Source organism: Chiloscyllium plagiosum, unplaced genomic scaffold (assembly GCF_037043375.1).
Source record: "Chiloscyllium plagiosum isolate Xiang-an unplaced genomic scaffold, Cpla_swu_hap1 HiC_scaffold_35, whole genome shotgun sequence".
In the NCBI taxonomy this organism is placed as follows: Eukaryota; Metazoa; Chordata; class Chondrichthyes; order Orectolobiformes; family Hemiscylliidae; genus Chiloscyllium; species Chiloscyllium plagiosum.
The window spans coordinates 19,234,716-19,251,482 of record NW_028270173.1 but is presented as its reverse complement, the minus strand read 5'-3'; the positions used below and the strand labels follow the sequence as shown (position 1 = coordinate 19,251,482).

Below are 16,767 nucleotides of genomic sequence, written 5' to 3'. Positions count from 1 at the left end.
AATCCCGGTCTCCCTGTGTTTCCCCTGAAATCCCGGTCTCCCTGTGTTTCCCTGAAATCCCAGACTCCCTGTGTTGCCCCTGAAATCCCAGTCTCCCTGTGTTGCCCCTGAAATCCCAGTCTCTGTGTGTTTCCCCTAAAATACCAGTCTCCCTGTGTTTCTCCCTGAAATCCCGGTCTCCCTGTGTTTTCCCTGAGATCCAAGTCTCCCTGTGTTTACCCTGAAATCCCAGTCTCCCTGTTTTTCTCCTGAAATCCCAGTCTCCCTGTGTTTACCCTGAAATCCCGGTCTCCCTGTGTTTCCTCCTGAAATCCCAGTCTCCCTGTATTTCCCCTGAAATCCCGGTCTCCCTGTGTTTCCCCCTGAAATCCCAGTCTTCCTGTGTTTTCCCTGAAATCCCAGTCTCCCTGAGTTTCCCCTGAAATCCCGGTCTCCCTGTGTTTCTCCTGAAACCCCAGTATCCCTGTGTTTTTCCTGAGATCCCAGTCTCCCTGTGTTTCTGCTGAAATCCCGATATCCCTGTGTTTCCCCTGAAATCCCAGTCTCCCTCTGTATTCCCTGAAATCCCAGTCTCCCTGTGTTTCCCCTGAAATCCCAGTCTCCCAGTGTTTCCACCTGACATCCCGGTCTCCCTGTGTTTCCCCTGAAATCCCAGTCTCCCTGTGTTTCCCCTGAGATCCCAGTCTCCCTGTGTTTTCCCTGAAATCCCAGTCTCCCTGTGTTTCTCCTGAAATCTCAGTCTCCCTGTGTTACCCCTGAAATCCCAGTCACCCAGTGTGTCCCCCTGAAATCCCAGTCTCTCTGTGTTTCTCCTGAAATCTCAGTCTCCCTGTGTTACCCCTGAAATCCCAGTCTCCCAGTGTGTCCCCCTGAAATCCCAGTCTCCCTGTCTTTCTCCTGAAATCTCTGTCTCCCTGTGTTTCCCCCTGAAATCCCAGTCTCCCTGTGTTTACCCTGAAATCCCAGTCTCCCTGTGTTTCTCCCTGAAATCCCGGTCTCCCTGTGTTTTACCTGAGATCCAAGTCTCCCTGTGTTTACCCTGAAATCCCAGTCTCCCTGTTTTTCTCCTGAAATCCCAGTCTCCCTGTGTTTACCCTGAAATCCCGGTCTCCCTGTGTTTCCTCCTGAAATCCCAGTCTCCCTGTATTTCCCCTGAAATCCCGGTCTCCCTGTGTTTCCCCCTGAAATCCCAGTCTCCCTGTATTTCCCCTGAAATCCCGGTCTCCCTGTGTTTCCCCTGAAATCCCGGTCTCCCTGTGTTTTCCCTGAAATCCCGGTCTCCCTGTGTTACTCTCTTGCTGGAAGTTTTGGGTTGGTACTGTCATCTGTTGACCATCCAATTTGAAGGACAATGAAGCCGGGCACAGGAAAACACAACAGACTGCCTTTTCAGAAAGAAGAATGATTTGTAACAGTCGTTCTGAAAAACTTTATGCCCCGCTCCCAGTCTCTGTCTCAACGTCTTGAATCTGAAGCATATCGACAAACCTCCCCTCTCCTGTAAGTATGGCTGCTGTCCCAGATTAATCATAATAAATCATTTGGTCATGGATAGGTGGGGAGGATGAATCAGTTTCCCCTCTTTTTAACCCCCTTGGTTTATTGGAACAAAAAAACTAAAGTTAATTATTTACATAGCCATGTCACACTCCAACCATGAGGGGTCAAGGTGGAGCTGATTACAACATAGAACATAGAACACAGAACAATACAGCACAGATCAGGCCCTTCGGCCCACGATGTTGTGCCAAACATTTGTCCTACCTTAAGCGCCCATCCATGTACCTATCCAATTGCTGCTTGGAGGTCACCAATTATTCTGACTCTGCCACTCCCACAGGCAGCGCATTCCATGCCCCCACCACTCTCTGGGTAAAGAACCTTCCCCTGACATCCCCCCTATACCTTCCACCCTTCACCTTAAATTTATGTCCCCTTGTAACACTCTGTTGTACCCGGGGAAAAAGTCTCTGACTGTCTACTCTATCTATTCCTCTGATCATCTTATAAACCTCGATCAAGTCACCCCTCATCCTTCGCCGTTCCAATGAGAAAAGGCCTAGCACTCTCAACCTATCCTCGTACGACCTATTCTCCATTCCAGGCAACATCCTGGTAAATCTCCTCTGCACCCTCTCCAAAGCTTCCACATCTTTCCTAAAGTGAGGCGACCAGAACTGCACACAGTACTCCAAATGTGGCCTAACCAAGGTCCTGTACAGCTGCAACATCACCTCACGACTCTTGAATTCAATCCCTCTGCTAATGAACGCTAATACACCATAGGCCTTCTTACAAGCTCTATCCACCTGAGTGGCAACTTTCAAAGATCTATGAACATAGACCCCAAGATCCCTCTACTCCTCCACCTTACTAAGAACCCTACCATTAACCCTGTATTCCGCATTCTTATTTGTCCTTCCAAAATGGACAACCTCACACTTGACAGGGTTGAACTCCATCTGCCACTCCTCAGCCCAGCTCTGCATCATATCTAAGTCCCTTTGCAGCCGACAACAGCCTTCCTCACTATCCACAACTCCACCAATCTTTGTATCGTCTGCAAATTTACTGACCCACCCTTCGACTCCCTCTTCCAAGTCATTAATAAAAATTACAAACAGCAGACCCAGAACTGATCCCTGCGGAACTCCACTTGTAACTGGGCTCCAGGCTGAATATTTACCATCTACCACCACTCTCTGACTTCGACCGGTTAGCCAGTTTTCTATCCAATTGGCCAAATTTCCCACTATCCCATGCCTCCTGACTTTCCGCATAAGCCTACCATGGGGAACCTTATCAAATGCCTGACTAAAATCCATGTACACTACATCCACTGCTCTACCCTCATCCACATGCTTGGTCACCTCCTCGAAGAATTCAATAAGACTTGTAAGGCAAGACCTACCCTTCACAAATCCGTGCTGGCTGTCCCTCATCAAGCAGTGTCTTTCCAGATATTCATAAATCCTATTCCTCAGTACCCTTTCCATTACTTTGCCTACCACCGAAGTAAGACTAACTGGCCTGTAATTCCCGGGGTTATCCCTATTCCCTTTTTTGAACAGGGGCACAATTCGCCACTCTCCAGTCCCCTGGTACCACCCCCGTTGACAGTGAAGACGAAAAGATCATTGCCAACGGCTCTGCAATTTCCTCTCTTGCTTCCCACATAATCCTAGGATATATCCCGTCAGGCCCGGGGGACTTGCCTATCCTCAAGTTTTTCAAAATGTCCAACACATCTTCCTTCCTAACAAGTATCTCCTCTAGCTTACCAGTCCATTTCACACTCTCCTCTTCAACAATACGGTCCCTCTTGTTTATAAATACTGAAGAAAAGTACTCATTCAAGACCTCTCCTATCTCTTCCGACTCAATACACAGTATCCCACTACTGTCCTTGATCAGACCTACCCTCGTTCTCGTCATTCTCAGGCTTCTCACATCCGCATAAAAGGCCTTGGGGTTATCCTTGATCCTACCCGCCAAAGATTTTTCATGCCCTCTCTTAGCTCTCCTAATCCCTTTCTTCAGCTCCCTCCTGGCAATCCTGTATCCCTCCAATGCTCTGTCTGAACCTTGTTTCCTCAGCCTTATGTAAGCCCCCTTCTTCCTCTTTACTAGACATTCAACCTCCCTCGTCAACCAAGGTTCCCTCACACGACCATCTCTTTCCTGCCTGACAGGTACATATCAAGGTACAGGACACGTCGTATCTGTTCCTTGAAAAGGTTCCACATTTCCACGACATCCTTCCCTGACAGCCTATGCTCCCAACTTATGCTCCTCAGATCCTGTCTTGCAGCATCGTATTTACCCTCCCCCCAATTGTAAAACCTACCTTGTTGCATGTGCCTATCTCTCTCCATAACCAAGGTGAAAGTCACACAATTGTGGTCACCATCACCAAAATGCTCACCCACTAACAAGCCCACCACTTGTCCCGGTTCATTACCGAGTACCAAATCCAATATGGCCTCCCCTCTGGTCGGACAATCTACATACTGTGTTAGAAAAGCTTCCTGGACACACTGCACAAACACCGCCCCATCCAATCTACTTGATCTAAAGAGCTTCCAATCAATATTTGGGAAGTTGAAGTCGCCCATGACTACTACCCTGTGGCTTCTGCACCTTTCCAAAATCTGTTTCCCAATCTGTTTCTCCACATCTCTGCTGCTATTGGGGGGCCTATAGTAAACACCCAACAAGGTGACTGCACCTTTCCTATTTCTGACTTCAGCCCATACAACCTCCAAAGGCAGATCCCTCTCGAACTGCCTTTCTGCAGCCGTTATCCCATTTCTAATTAGCAACGCCACCCCCCCACAAGGTGTTTTAGAATGAACGAGGGAGGAAATAAATAATGCATTCAAATATGCAGAAATGCAGGTATAATTTATAAAATGATTGATCTGTAATATACAGTTTTACCAAGCCCTTCGGGTGCTTGAGGTGTTGGGTTTAACCTGAGACCATGGCTGTTTAATTGATTACTTGCCCCCTTGGCAGTGATAAAATTAAGCCACTTGCTTACTTACAGACAAGTCGCGGTTCCGTTACTGAGCGATTGGCAACTCCCTCCGTTGCCACAAGGATTTACACCGTTCAGACATTTCAAGCCTAAAGATGGGGAGATGGGAGTATGTCAGTGGATGTTCTTAAAGAACAGTAGCATCAGTAACCAAAGAGAGAAATACTCATAGAGTCACAGAGATGTACAGCGCGGAAACAGACCCTTCAGTCCAACCCGTCCACACCGACCAGATATCCCAACCCAATCTAGTCCCACCTGCCAGCACCTGGCCCATATGGAGGATAGTGTAGGTTAGGTGGGCTTGGATCGGCGCAACATCGAGGGCCGAAGGGCCTGTACTGCGCTGTATTCTTCTATGTTCTATCCCTCCAAACCCTTCCTATTCATATACCCATCCAGATGCCTCTTAAATGCTGTAATTGTACCAGCCTCCACCACTTCCTCTGGCAGCTCATTCCATACACGTACCACCCTCTGTGTGGAAAAGTTGCCCCTTAGGTCCCTTTCCCCTCTCACCCTAAACCTACGCTTTCTCGGTTTGGACTCCACTACCCTGGGAAAAAGACATTGCCTATTCACGGTTAAAAATCACACAACACCAGGTTATAGTCCAACAGATCATCCACCCTATCCATGCCCCTCATGATTTTATAAAACTCTGTGAAGGTCACCCCTCAGCCTCCGACGCTCCAGGGAAAACAGCCCCAGCCTGTTCAGCCTCACCCTGTAGCTCAGACCCTCCAACCCTGGCAACGTCCTTGTAAATCTTTTCTGAACCCTTTCACGTTCCACAACATCCTTCCGGTAGCACAGGGACTCCAGGCTGAATGGAGTATTCCAAACGTGGCTTGACCAATGTTCTGTCCAGAATGACCTCCCAGCTCCGGTACTCACTGCACTGACCCAAGAAGGGAAACGCCTTCTTTGGCGCACTCTGTGGAATTAAACAACTCACACCCACTGAATCAAGTCCTTCCAGACTGGACTGAACACACCCAAACTACACTGAGTGCCCCTCACGGTGCTGAAGACCCAATCTCTGAGATCAACACCCTGGCTGGAACCTACCAGAGGCTGGCCAAGTGTCAGCTTTGGTGGGTTTCTTGCTGGGTGTCTCTCTGCCCACCCGACCCTTGTGAGGATGTTTTGCACAGCCTTCCCAGACCTTTTGTGCGGTTGGCCCTTGGCCTTGTGTCTAAGACAGTCCCAGATCTTGAGCATATTCCTGCAAAACTCAAGAGCTGTCCTTCGGATCTCAGCGCTGGCCTGAGCTCGCCATGCCCGGGGCAGATGGATATTTCTGGCTGAGCCGTCGTGGCTTGATGAGGTGGATTTTGCATTCTGAATTACTCCTTTCAACATTTCCCATTGCATTTGTTCACAGCAGCACCTTCCGGACTTCCGAGCCGACCAAAGTTAGCCAGCTCCTCCCTCATTCCTGTTTAATGTGGAGGAGCCGGTGTCGGACTGGGGCGGACAAAGTTAAAAATCCCACAACACCAGGTTATAGTCCGACAGGTTTAATTGGAAGCACTAGCTTTCGGAGCGACGCGCCTTCATCAGGTGATTGTAGAGTATCCTGATGAAGGCGCGTCGCTCCGAAAGCTAGTGCTTCCAATTAAACCTGTTGGACTATAACCTGGCGTTGTGGGATTTTTAACTTTGTCCTGTTTAATTGGCTTTGTTTACGTTTCCTGCACACTGGAAAATGACTACCATTACACAAAGCAACTTTGTTGGGTCATGACGCAGCCTGGGACATCCTGAGGTTAGGAAACGGTGTAGGTCTGCGTGCGTGATTCCCACCTACCCCGAGTGATAAGCTGGCAAGTCTGCATCATTAACAGTTCACCCCCCCCCCACCCCACCTTCCAGCTGGTAAACTCAGGATCCCTGTGATCCCTCACTATCCCTACCCACGCAGACTTGTCACATTGCAGGACAATCAGAGGCTGGACTCTTCCAGAGAACCTCTTACCCAGGGCAGTCCCGGCTACGTATTTCAAGTTGTACTGACACATTCAGTGTGAGCTGCAGGGGCCCCTCTTGAAGTTTCCTCTCCACGGTTTGGAAATCTGAAGACTGTCCCCAACGGTGCTACAGGACACCAGAAGCTATCAGAGCCGAATTAAGCCATTCGACCCATCGGGTTTCCCCCACCGTTCGGTCACGCGTTTCTCAACCCCATTCTCCCACTTTCTCCCCCTAACCCTGGAGCTCAACAACTTGTCCATCTCTGGGTTAAACACTCAATGACCTGGCCTCCCCAGCCCTCTGCAGTAATGAGTGCTACAGGGTCCCCACCCTCTGGCTGAAGACATCCCTCCTCATCTCAGTACTCAAGGGTCACCCCCTCCACTCCGAGACTGGGCCCTGGGACCCCAGTCTCACCTACTAGTGGGTACACCTTCTCCAGGTCTGCTGTATCCAGGCCCCTCAGGATCTGACTATCCCTTTTGAGTGGATATGGGCAAATTGATCCCATCAATTGCGGTGGCACATTGGCTCAGTGGTTAGCACTGTTGCCTCAAGGCGCTAGGGACCCGGGTTCGATTCCGCCCTCGGGCGACTGTCTGTGTGGAGTTTGCACATTCTCCCCGTGTCTGCGTGGGTTTCCTCCGGGTGCTCCGGTTTCCTCCCACAATCCAAAGATGTGCAGGTTAGGGTGGATTGGCCATGCTAAGTTGCTCCATAGTGTTCAGGGATGTGTAGGTTAGGGTGGATTGGCCATGCTAAATTGTCCCATAGTGTTCAGGGATGTGTAGGTTAGGGTGGATTGGCCGTGCTAAATTGTCCCATAGTGTTCAGGGATGTGTAGGTTAGGGTGGATTGGCCGTGCTAAATTGTCCCATAGTGTTCAGGGATGTGTAGGTTAGGGTGGATTGGCCGTGCTAAATTGTCCCATAGTGTTCAGGGATGTGTCGGTTAGGGTGGATTGGCCGTGCTAAATTGTCCCATAGTGTTCAGGGATGTGTAGGTTAGGGTGGATTGGCCGTGCTAAATTGTCCCATAGTGTTCAGGGATGTGTAGGTTAGGGTGGATTGGCCGTGCTAAATTACCCCATAGTGTTCAGGGATGTGTAGGTTAGGGTGGATTGGCCGTGCTAAATTACCCCATAGTGTTCAGGGATGTGTCAGTTAGGGTGGATTGGCCATGCTAAATTGTCCCATAGTGTTCAGGGATGTGTAGGTTAGGGTGGATTGGCCGTGCTAAATTACCCCATAGTGTTCAGGGATGTGTAGGTTAGGGTGGATTGGCCGTGCTAAATTGTCCCATAGTGTTCAGGGATGTGTAGGTTAGGGTGGATTGGCCGTGCTAAATTACCCCATAGTGTTCAGGGATGTGTAGGTTAGGGTGGATTGGCCGTGCTAAATTACCCCATAGTGTTCAGGGATGTGTAGGTTAGGGTGGATTGGCCGTGCTAAATTACCCCATAGTGTTCAGGGATGTGTCAGTTAGGGTGGATTGGCCATGCTAAATTGTCCCATAGTGTTCAGGGATGTGTAGGTTAGGGTGGATTGGCCGTGCTAAATTACCCCATAGTGTTCAGGGATGTGTAGGTTAGGGTGGATTGGCTGTGCTAAATTGTCCCATAGTGTTCAGGGATGTGTAGGTTAGGGTAGATTGGCCGTGCAAAATTGTCCCATAGTGTTCAGGGATGTACAGGTTAGGATGGATTGGCCGTGCTAAATTGTCCCATAGTGTTCAGGGATGTGTAGGTTAGGGTGGATTGGCCGTGCTAAATTGTCCCATAGTGTTCAGGGATGTGTAGGTTAGGGTGGATTGGCCGTGCTAAATTGTCCCATAGTGTTCAGGGATGTGCAGGTTAGGGTGGATTGGCCGTGCTAAATTACCCCATAGTGTTCAGGGATTTGTAGGTTAGGGTGGATTGGCTGTGCTAAATTACCCCATAGTGTTCAGGGATTTGTAGGTTAGGGTGGATTGGCCGTGCTAAATTGTCCCATAGTGTTCAGGGATGTGTAGGTTAGGGTGGATTGGCCGTACTAAATTGTCCCATAGTGTTCAGGGATGTGTAGGTTAGGGTGGATTGGCCGTGCTAAATTGTCCCATAGTGTTCAGGGATGTGTAGGTTAGGGTGGATTGACCGTGCTAAATTGTCCCATAGTGTTCAGGGATGTGCAGGTTAGGGTGGATTGACCGTGCTAAATTGTCCCATAGTGTTCAGGGATGTGTAGGTTAGGGTGGATTGGCCGTGCTAAATTGTCCCATAGTGTTCAGGGATGTGTCGGTTAGGTGCATTCTATTCCTAATGAAGGTCTTTTGCCCGAAACATCGATTTTCCTGCTCCTCGGATGCTGCCTGACCTGCTGTGCTTTTCCAGCACCACTCTGATCCAGAATCTGGTTTCCAGCATCTGCAGTCATTGTTTTTACCTGGTTAACTGCATTAGTCAGGGTTTTATGTAGAGTAATAGGGTAGGGGAATGGGCCTGGGTGGGTTACTGTTCAGAGGGTCGGTGTGGACATGTTGGGCCGAATGGCCTGTTTCCACACTGGAGGGAATCTAAGGAATCCCTCCGTTAGTGAGCTGTAGCTCCCTCACGCCTGAAGTGAGACCCCTAGCTTCACAGACCCTCTGCAGAGATTTCATGATGAGACCGTGGCGAGGGAGCACTGCTGTGTTGTCGACCCCAGGTGAACTGTGAAGCCAAGGGCACTCTGCATCGGGGAAGGGTGGGGCTTTTCTCCCTGGTGTCTGCTGAGCCCACCAGAAACCAGGCAACACTCATTGCTGTTCTGACGGTGGCTGGTATCGCGCTGGAGACACCAAACTCTGCTTTTCTCTCTCTGCAGGTGCTGCCAGACCCGCTCAGCACCTTATTTGCGTCATCAACTGAAATCTTGCCCATTGCTGAGCCCAATATAGCTGCTACAGTTCCACCATTACAACAGTGTGCAGGCTTCAGAAAGCACACAAAACATCTGTACATGACACAGCTCCGTTAGAGCAGATGGAGAAATTCACAGCTACCTCTCGCCCATGTGTAGATTACATTTTCCCCTACAGTGTGGAAACAGGCCCTTCGGCCCAACCAGTCTGCACTGACCCTCCGAAGAGTAACCCACCCAGTCCCATTTCCCTCTGACTAACGCACCTAACACTACGGGCAATTTAGCCTGGCCAATCCACCCTGACCTGCACATCTTTGGACTGTGGGAGGAAACCGGAGCACCCGGAGGAAATCCACGCAGACACGGGGGAGAATGTGCAAACTCCACCCAGACAGTCACCCGAGGCTGGGATCGAACCTGCGCTGTGAGGCAGCAGTGCTAACCACTGAGCCACGGCACCGCCCATTAGCATCCATGATAGATTCTCCCCCACCCCAGATTTATTCTGGGTTTCGGTAGAGAATATAAAGAAGAGAGCTGCATTTATATAGCGCCTCTGTATGACCCAAGTTCTGTTTGAGGTGCAGCCGGCGTTGTCACACAGGGGACTGCAGCAGCTAACGTGAGATCAGCAAATCCCCCACGAGCCACAACGTGACAGCCAGCAGATAGTCTGAAACTGAAAGCTCATCTATGGAGAGAGAGAGAGAGCAGAACAATCCTGAAGTCCTGAAGAAGAAAGATCGCCGGACTCGAAGCGTTAAGTCTGTTTTCTCCCTCTGTGTCCACACAGTTTCTCCAGCGATTTCTGGCCTTATGTCAGATCTCCAGTACCCACTGTCCTTTGCTTCATCGCCAATGTTATGGCCATCTCTGAGGGAGACCGGTTCCAGTCAATGTGGACAACTCTGCTCCATTTCTTCAAGATAGTGATGTGCAATCTCTTCCACATCCCCCCCCCGCCCCGCACCCTCCCCTGCACCCCCGCACCCCCCTGCCCCTGCAACCCCCCCCCACCGCAGCCCCACACCCCTTCACCCTCCCACCCCCGCACACTCCCCACACCGCAGCCCCGCACCCCCACCCCCTCCTCTGGTTGATGGAAAACTGAATGTAACTCCCTCAGTACTGCACCAGGAAGTCAGCCTTGAATTCCGTACTCAGCCGCGGGAGTGAGATTGAGAACTTAGAACAGTACAGCAGAGGAACAGGCCCTGCGGCCCACGATGTTGTGCCCAACATGACTCCAAATTAAACTGACCCCTTCCGCCTGCCTCTGGTCCATGCCCCTTCCAGTCCTTGCGAAAAGCCCCTTAAAAAACCCCTATGCTATCTGCCTCTTCCCCCCAGCGGCTCCTCTCTCTCTCTCTCTCTCCCCGTGTTAATATCATGCCCATGAATGCACGCCCACTCGTTTTAGATACTTCAACTCTGGGGGAAAAGATTCTGACCGTCAGCCCCTACCTGTGTACCTCATAATTTTATAGGCTTCTATCAAGCCTCCTTCAGCCTCCGCCACTCCAGAGAAAAACAACCTGAGGTTTTTTTTTTGGCAGCCTCTCCCTGTAGCCCGCACCCTCTAATCCTGGCAACATCCTGGGAAACCTCTGCTGCACCCTCTCCAAAGCCTTCCACATCCTTTCCTGTAATGCGGTGACCAGAATTGAACACAGTACTCCAAGTGGAGCCTGACCCAAGTCTTCTGAAGCTGCACCATGACCTCCTGACACTTGCACTCAATTCCCCGACCAATAAAGGTAAACATGCCTTACGCCTTCCTTCCCACCCTATCGACTTGCGTGGCCACTTTCAGAGAGGCTATGGACTGGAACCCTCAAAATCCCTCTGTACTTGAGTCTAACTGTGTACCTTTCCCTTAACATTTGATCTCCCCAAGGTGTCACACTTGCACTGGGTTAAATTCCATCTGCCATTTCTGATCTGACCGGATAGGAGCCCAGCACCTAGTGATTGACAGGTGGGCACATTACCAACAGAGCCACAGATGGCACATAGAGCGGTGGTGCTCTTTCCCACTCCCCAGATGAATGCTGACACTCAGGTACCCCAGTACATGGATCAGCACACTGATCTGTAATACCGATCAGGACAGTACCATCATTGCTGTTGCTCAGTGTCTGGATTTACCACACACGCTACAATGCAGGGCTCAGTATGCATGTCCATAAGTCGATCTGCCCATCCCTGTATTATTGTTAGCTCGATTCACTGCTGCAGTGGGCCATTCTGTTATGATCTGACCACTTCTGCAAGACTCATTGTGTGTGTGCTTGTGTATGTGTGTGTATGTGTGTGTGTGTGTATATATGTGTGTGTGTGTGTGTGTAAATGTGTGTGTGTGTGTAAATGTGTGTGTGTGTGTATATGTGTGTGTGTTTGTCTGCTTGTTATGTTTCTGTTCAGAGTAGTGTGTGTGTGTACTTATGCATGTCTGTGTGTGTGTGCGTGTGAGAGAGAGAGAGAGAATCTCTACAAGTGGGTCTATGTATATTTCTGTTCACCATTTTGTGTCTGTGCATGTGTGAATATATCTGCCTATGTGTGTGTCACTATGTCTCTGTAGATGTGTCTGTGTGTGTGTGTGTGTGTGTGGCTGTGTGCATGTGTGAATATATCTGCATATGTGTGTGTCACTACATCTCTGTAGATGTGTCTGTGTGTGTGTGTTTGTGTGTGTGTGGCTGTGTGCATGTGTGAATATATCTGCATATGTGTGTGTCACTACGTCTCTGTAGATATGTCAGTGTGTGTGTGGCTGTGTGCATGTGTGAATATATCTGCATATGTGTGTGTCACTACGTCTCTGTAGATATGTCAGTGTGTGTGTGTGTGTGGCTGTGTGCATGTGTGAATATATCTGCATATGTGTGTGTCACTACGTCTCTGTAGATATGTCTGTGTGTGTGTGTGTGTGGCTGTGTGCATGTGTGAATATATCTGCATATGTGTGTGTCACTACGTCTCTGTAGATAAGTCAGTGTGTGTGTGTGTTTGTGGCTGTGTGCATGTGTGAATATATCTGCATATGTGTGTGTCACTACGTCTCTGTAGATATGTCAGTGTGTGTGTGGCTGTGTGCATGTGTGAATATATCTGCATATGTGTGTGTCACTACGTCTCTGTAGATATGTCAGTGTGTGTGTGTGTTTGTGACTCTGTGGGAGTGTGTGTTTGTATCCATATCTCTCTATAAGTCTGCGGGTGTGTGTGTGGCTGTGTGTGTCTGTGCGTGTGTGTCTATGCATCTGTGTCTGTGTGTGTGCGTATTTGTGACTCTGTGTGTGCATGTGTACCTCACCCCCACATCTTTGGACTGTGTGGGGGAAACCCACGCAGACACGGGGAGACTGTGCAAACTCCACGCAGACAGTCGCCCGAGGCTGGGATCGAACCCAGGCCCCTGGCGCTGTGAGGCAGCAGTGCCAACCACCGAGCCACCATTCTCTTCAGAGGGTCGATGTGGACTTGTAGGGATTCTAATCTAATCTAACCACTGAGCCACCCAAAAGGTGCAGGAGGAACTCAGCAGCTCTAACAGCATCTGTCACGAGAGAAACTGAGTGAACATTTCAAGTCCAATGTGACTCTAATTCAGAACCAGAGTTCCAAAGGAGATTCACAGCAGACTTGACATGGTGTTTCAGAGCTTTCCCCAATTAATGGTTGATGTTGATAAAAGTGAAAAGGTCTGGAAGGGTTAATGCTGGCGAAATGGATATGCTGTGACACGACGTGGTTTGGACAAGGAGCAGCTCAGGATCTCTGACCCGGAGAACTGTGTACGGGTTCGGCTCCTGTATTTCAGAAAGGATATCCCAATATTGGGATACTATCTGAGGCTGATTGCTGGGATGAAGGGCTTATCATAAACAGCTAAACAGGCGTGGTCACAGGGATGAGAGGTGATCTTATTAAAGCACACAGGATTCTGAAGGGGTGGGTTGGGGGGTGGGAGTCCTGGGGTGGTGTGCTTGACTGGGTAACACTGAGCAAATGTTTCCACTCATGACAGAATCTCAAACTAGTGGGCACAGTTACAGAATAAGGGAACGCCCGAATCAAACTGAGATGCCAAGGAATTTCTTCTCCCGGCGGGCGGGTAATGCATGTCTGGAATTTTCAACACTAAAAATATTCACACAGGACATTTGGAAAATATCGAGGGGCTGGCAGGAAACAAGAGTTAAGGCTTGGGTTAGATCGGCCATGATCTTATGGAATAGCAGAGCTGAACTGAGGGGCAGAATGGCTTACTCCCACTCCTCATGCTCTTAGGAGTTCACCTGATAAAAGGGCAGTGCTCCGAAAGCCTGTGATTTCAAATAAACCTGTTGGACTATAACTTGGTGTCGTGTGACGTCTGACCCTCTCCACCCCAGTCCAACACCGGCGCTCCACATCATACATTCTTATGAGGAAGACCTACCATCTGCATCTGATAGTCTCTGCAACAATATCTTTCAGGTTAATGTCACGTGAACCTGGTTGCTATCAGGTAATTAACTACATCACTCTATCTCTCTACTTAACTGTGTATCTCTCTATCTAGCTTTCCATCTATTTATCACTCTATCTATTGATCTATGTATCTATCAATCTGACTCTCTATCTGTCTATTTATCTACCTATTTCTGTCTATCATTCAGATTATTGTCACTAGTATCTAGTTTCTATCATGCAAGTAACTACATCACTCTGCCTCTAAGTCTAACCCTGTTTGTATCTGCTTATCTTTACATCTCTCTGTCTATATCACTAACTGTCTGACTGTCCGTCTGTCTATCTACCTACCTATGTATTGAATCACACTATCTCCCCATCTGTTTATCATTTATCTATCTCGTGATCTGTTTATCTATCTACAATTTATCTAATCGAGCAATCTTTCTATCTATCTACCTATGTATTTATCACACTATCAATCTGTCTACCATTTATCTATCTTTCTATCTATCTATCTGTCTATTTATCATCATCTATCTATCTGTTTATTATCTATCTATCTGTCTATCTATTTACCATCTATTTATCTGTCTTTTTATCATCTATCTATCTAAACGTCTATCTATCTATCTATCTGTCTATTTATCGTCTGTCTATCCATCTGTCTATCTAAACGTCTGTCTGTCTATCTATGTATCATCTACATATCTGTCTATTTATCATCTGACTATCTATCTGTCTTTTTATCATCTATCTATTTATCTATCTATCTATCTATCTGTCTAGCTACCATTTATGTATCTATTTATCTCTCCAAGCGTTCATCCGTCTATCTGTTCACCCACTTATCTCTCTTATTCTTAGGTAAGTAAATAGAATTTTTTGTCATTTCGTCTGCTATAACAATCTTTAACAAGTGAACAAAGTGTTAAGTCACAGGTCACTGAACCAGAAGATGCAGATATCAGGAAGGAGACGGGGAACTGGGTGGCAGGGTGACAGAAGTGGGGTTTAGATGAGAATTGGGTGAGAGTAGGCACCGTGGGTCACACAGAGACCGGGGTGGGGAGGGGAGGGGGCCGGGGGTGGGGGGGGTAAATGCTGCATCACTCTGTTCCTCTCAGTAAGTACTGAGCTCTGTCAGCACACACCCACCCACCCGCAGCCAACGCTTTCCCTAACTCCACCTCGATGACCCTGCCATCTGTTGCAGGAAGATAACCTCCACTCTTGCCACAAAGATAAAGGAGAAAATAAAACTCAGGGCTGCTGGTCAAAATCTTCCTGATGAGATTTCCAGAACACAATGACTCCTGGTGAGTGTTTTCTTTTTAAATTTAGCTGTGACATGGTGGAGGATATGTGACTTAATTTAGTGAGCAAAATAATAACAAGGGGAGGAAGTGAGTAGGATCACTCCTCATCCTGCAAGCCTTGTCCCAAACAAACATTCACCCACTCGAAAGAATGGCCTATTATACTGTGGTGGCTAAAGCAATTCTAACGTTCAATCCTAGTTCCCAGCAGTAAACATGAGGGTTTACGTTGCAAGGTTGTGTCCTGGTGTGGTCCTGTCCTTTGTATCCTCCCCACACTTGGGAAGGGGGGTGTCGTCCTGACCTTTACCCAGTGGCCACGAGCCGTTCTGCCCTTTCTTACAACAGGGAACTCTGACAGCCCTCACAAAACTCAGAACACAGCCCAGGATGAAGCCAGCCACTTGACCGGGACCCTACGCTCCACTTTAAACTCCTCCCTTCACTCGCCCAGCACCTGCCCCCAACAAGGCAGCTCCCTGACGTTCCTGCGGCAGCTCCATCTGGCTCCATGCAGCCCTCCCACCTGCCTGCTGCCTGGATGGGACCCTTCGCCATCTCTGGGTCAACAACCCCTGGCCTCCCGTGGAGAAACACCCTGCCACCCACCTGGGGCTCAGGGGGAAGGAGAAAGTGAGGATGCTGGAGGTCAGAATCGAGAGCAAGGTGCTGGAAACGCACAGCAGGTCAGGCAGCAGCCGAGGAGCAGGAAGGTCGATGTTTTGGGCATATAGGGGAGGCCTATCTCGGCTGGCAACGAGGTGGGAACCAACACTGGTGCCTGGGAGACACAAACTAGCTCTGGCTTTATTCTCACAGTGAAAAGGCGGACAAGTCACCAATAGATGTGAAGCTGGAAAATCCCAGCAGGACATTTGGGTTTCGGCTCGAGGCGTTGACTTTCCAATTCATAGAACATAGAACATAGAAGAATACAGCGCAGTACAGGCCCTTCGGCCCTCGATGTTGCGCCGATCCAAGCCCACCTAACCTACACTAGCCCACTATCCTCCATATGCCTATCCAATGCCCGCTTAAATGCCCATAATGAGGGAGAGTCCACCACTGCTACCGGCAGGGCATTCCATGAACTCACGACTCGCTGAGTAAAGAACCTACCCCTAACATCTGTCCTATACCTACCCTCCCTTAATTTAAAGCTATGCCCCCTTGTAATAGCTGACTCCATACGTGGAAAAAGATTCTCACTGTCAACCCTATCTAAACCCCTAATCATCTTATACACCTCTATCAAGTCACCCCTAAACCTTCTTTTCTCCAATGAAAACAACCCCAAGTGCCTCAGCCTTTCCTCATACGATCTTCCTACCATACCAGGCAACATCCTGGTAAACCTCCTCTGCACCCGTTCCAGTGCCTCCACATCCTTCCTATAGTATGGCGACCAAAACTGCACACAATACTCCAGACGCAGCCGCACCAGAGTCTTATACAACTGCAACATGACACATTCCTTGGACACAGCCTGACATGTTGTGCTTTTCCAGCTTCACTTCCATTCACTCTGGTTTCCGACATCTGCACTCCTTACTATCACAGAACACAGAACATAGAACATAGATCACAGGGC

At 48.9% G+C, this 16,767-nt stretch overlaps 1 protein-coding gene across 1 annotated transcript in view; it reads right to left on the bottom strand.

The window, feature by feature from the left end:
- The window catches only part of LOC122547595 (uncharacterized), a 715,380-nt gene that overhangs the window by 612,077 nt on the left and 86,536 nt on the right, over nt 1-16,767 (bottom strand). Inside the window, 1 exon segment of the mRNA XM_087978709.1 lies at nt 4,548-4,629. Within this exon segment, the coding sequence (XP_087834835.1) occupies nt 4,548-4,629 (82 nt within the window).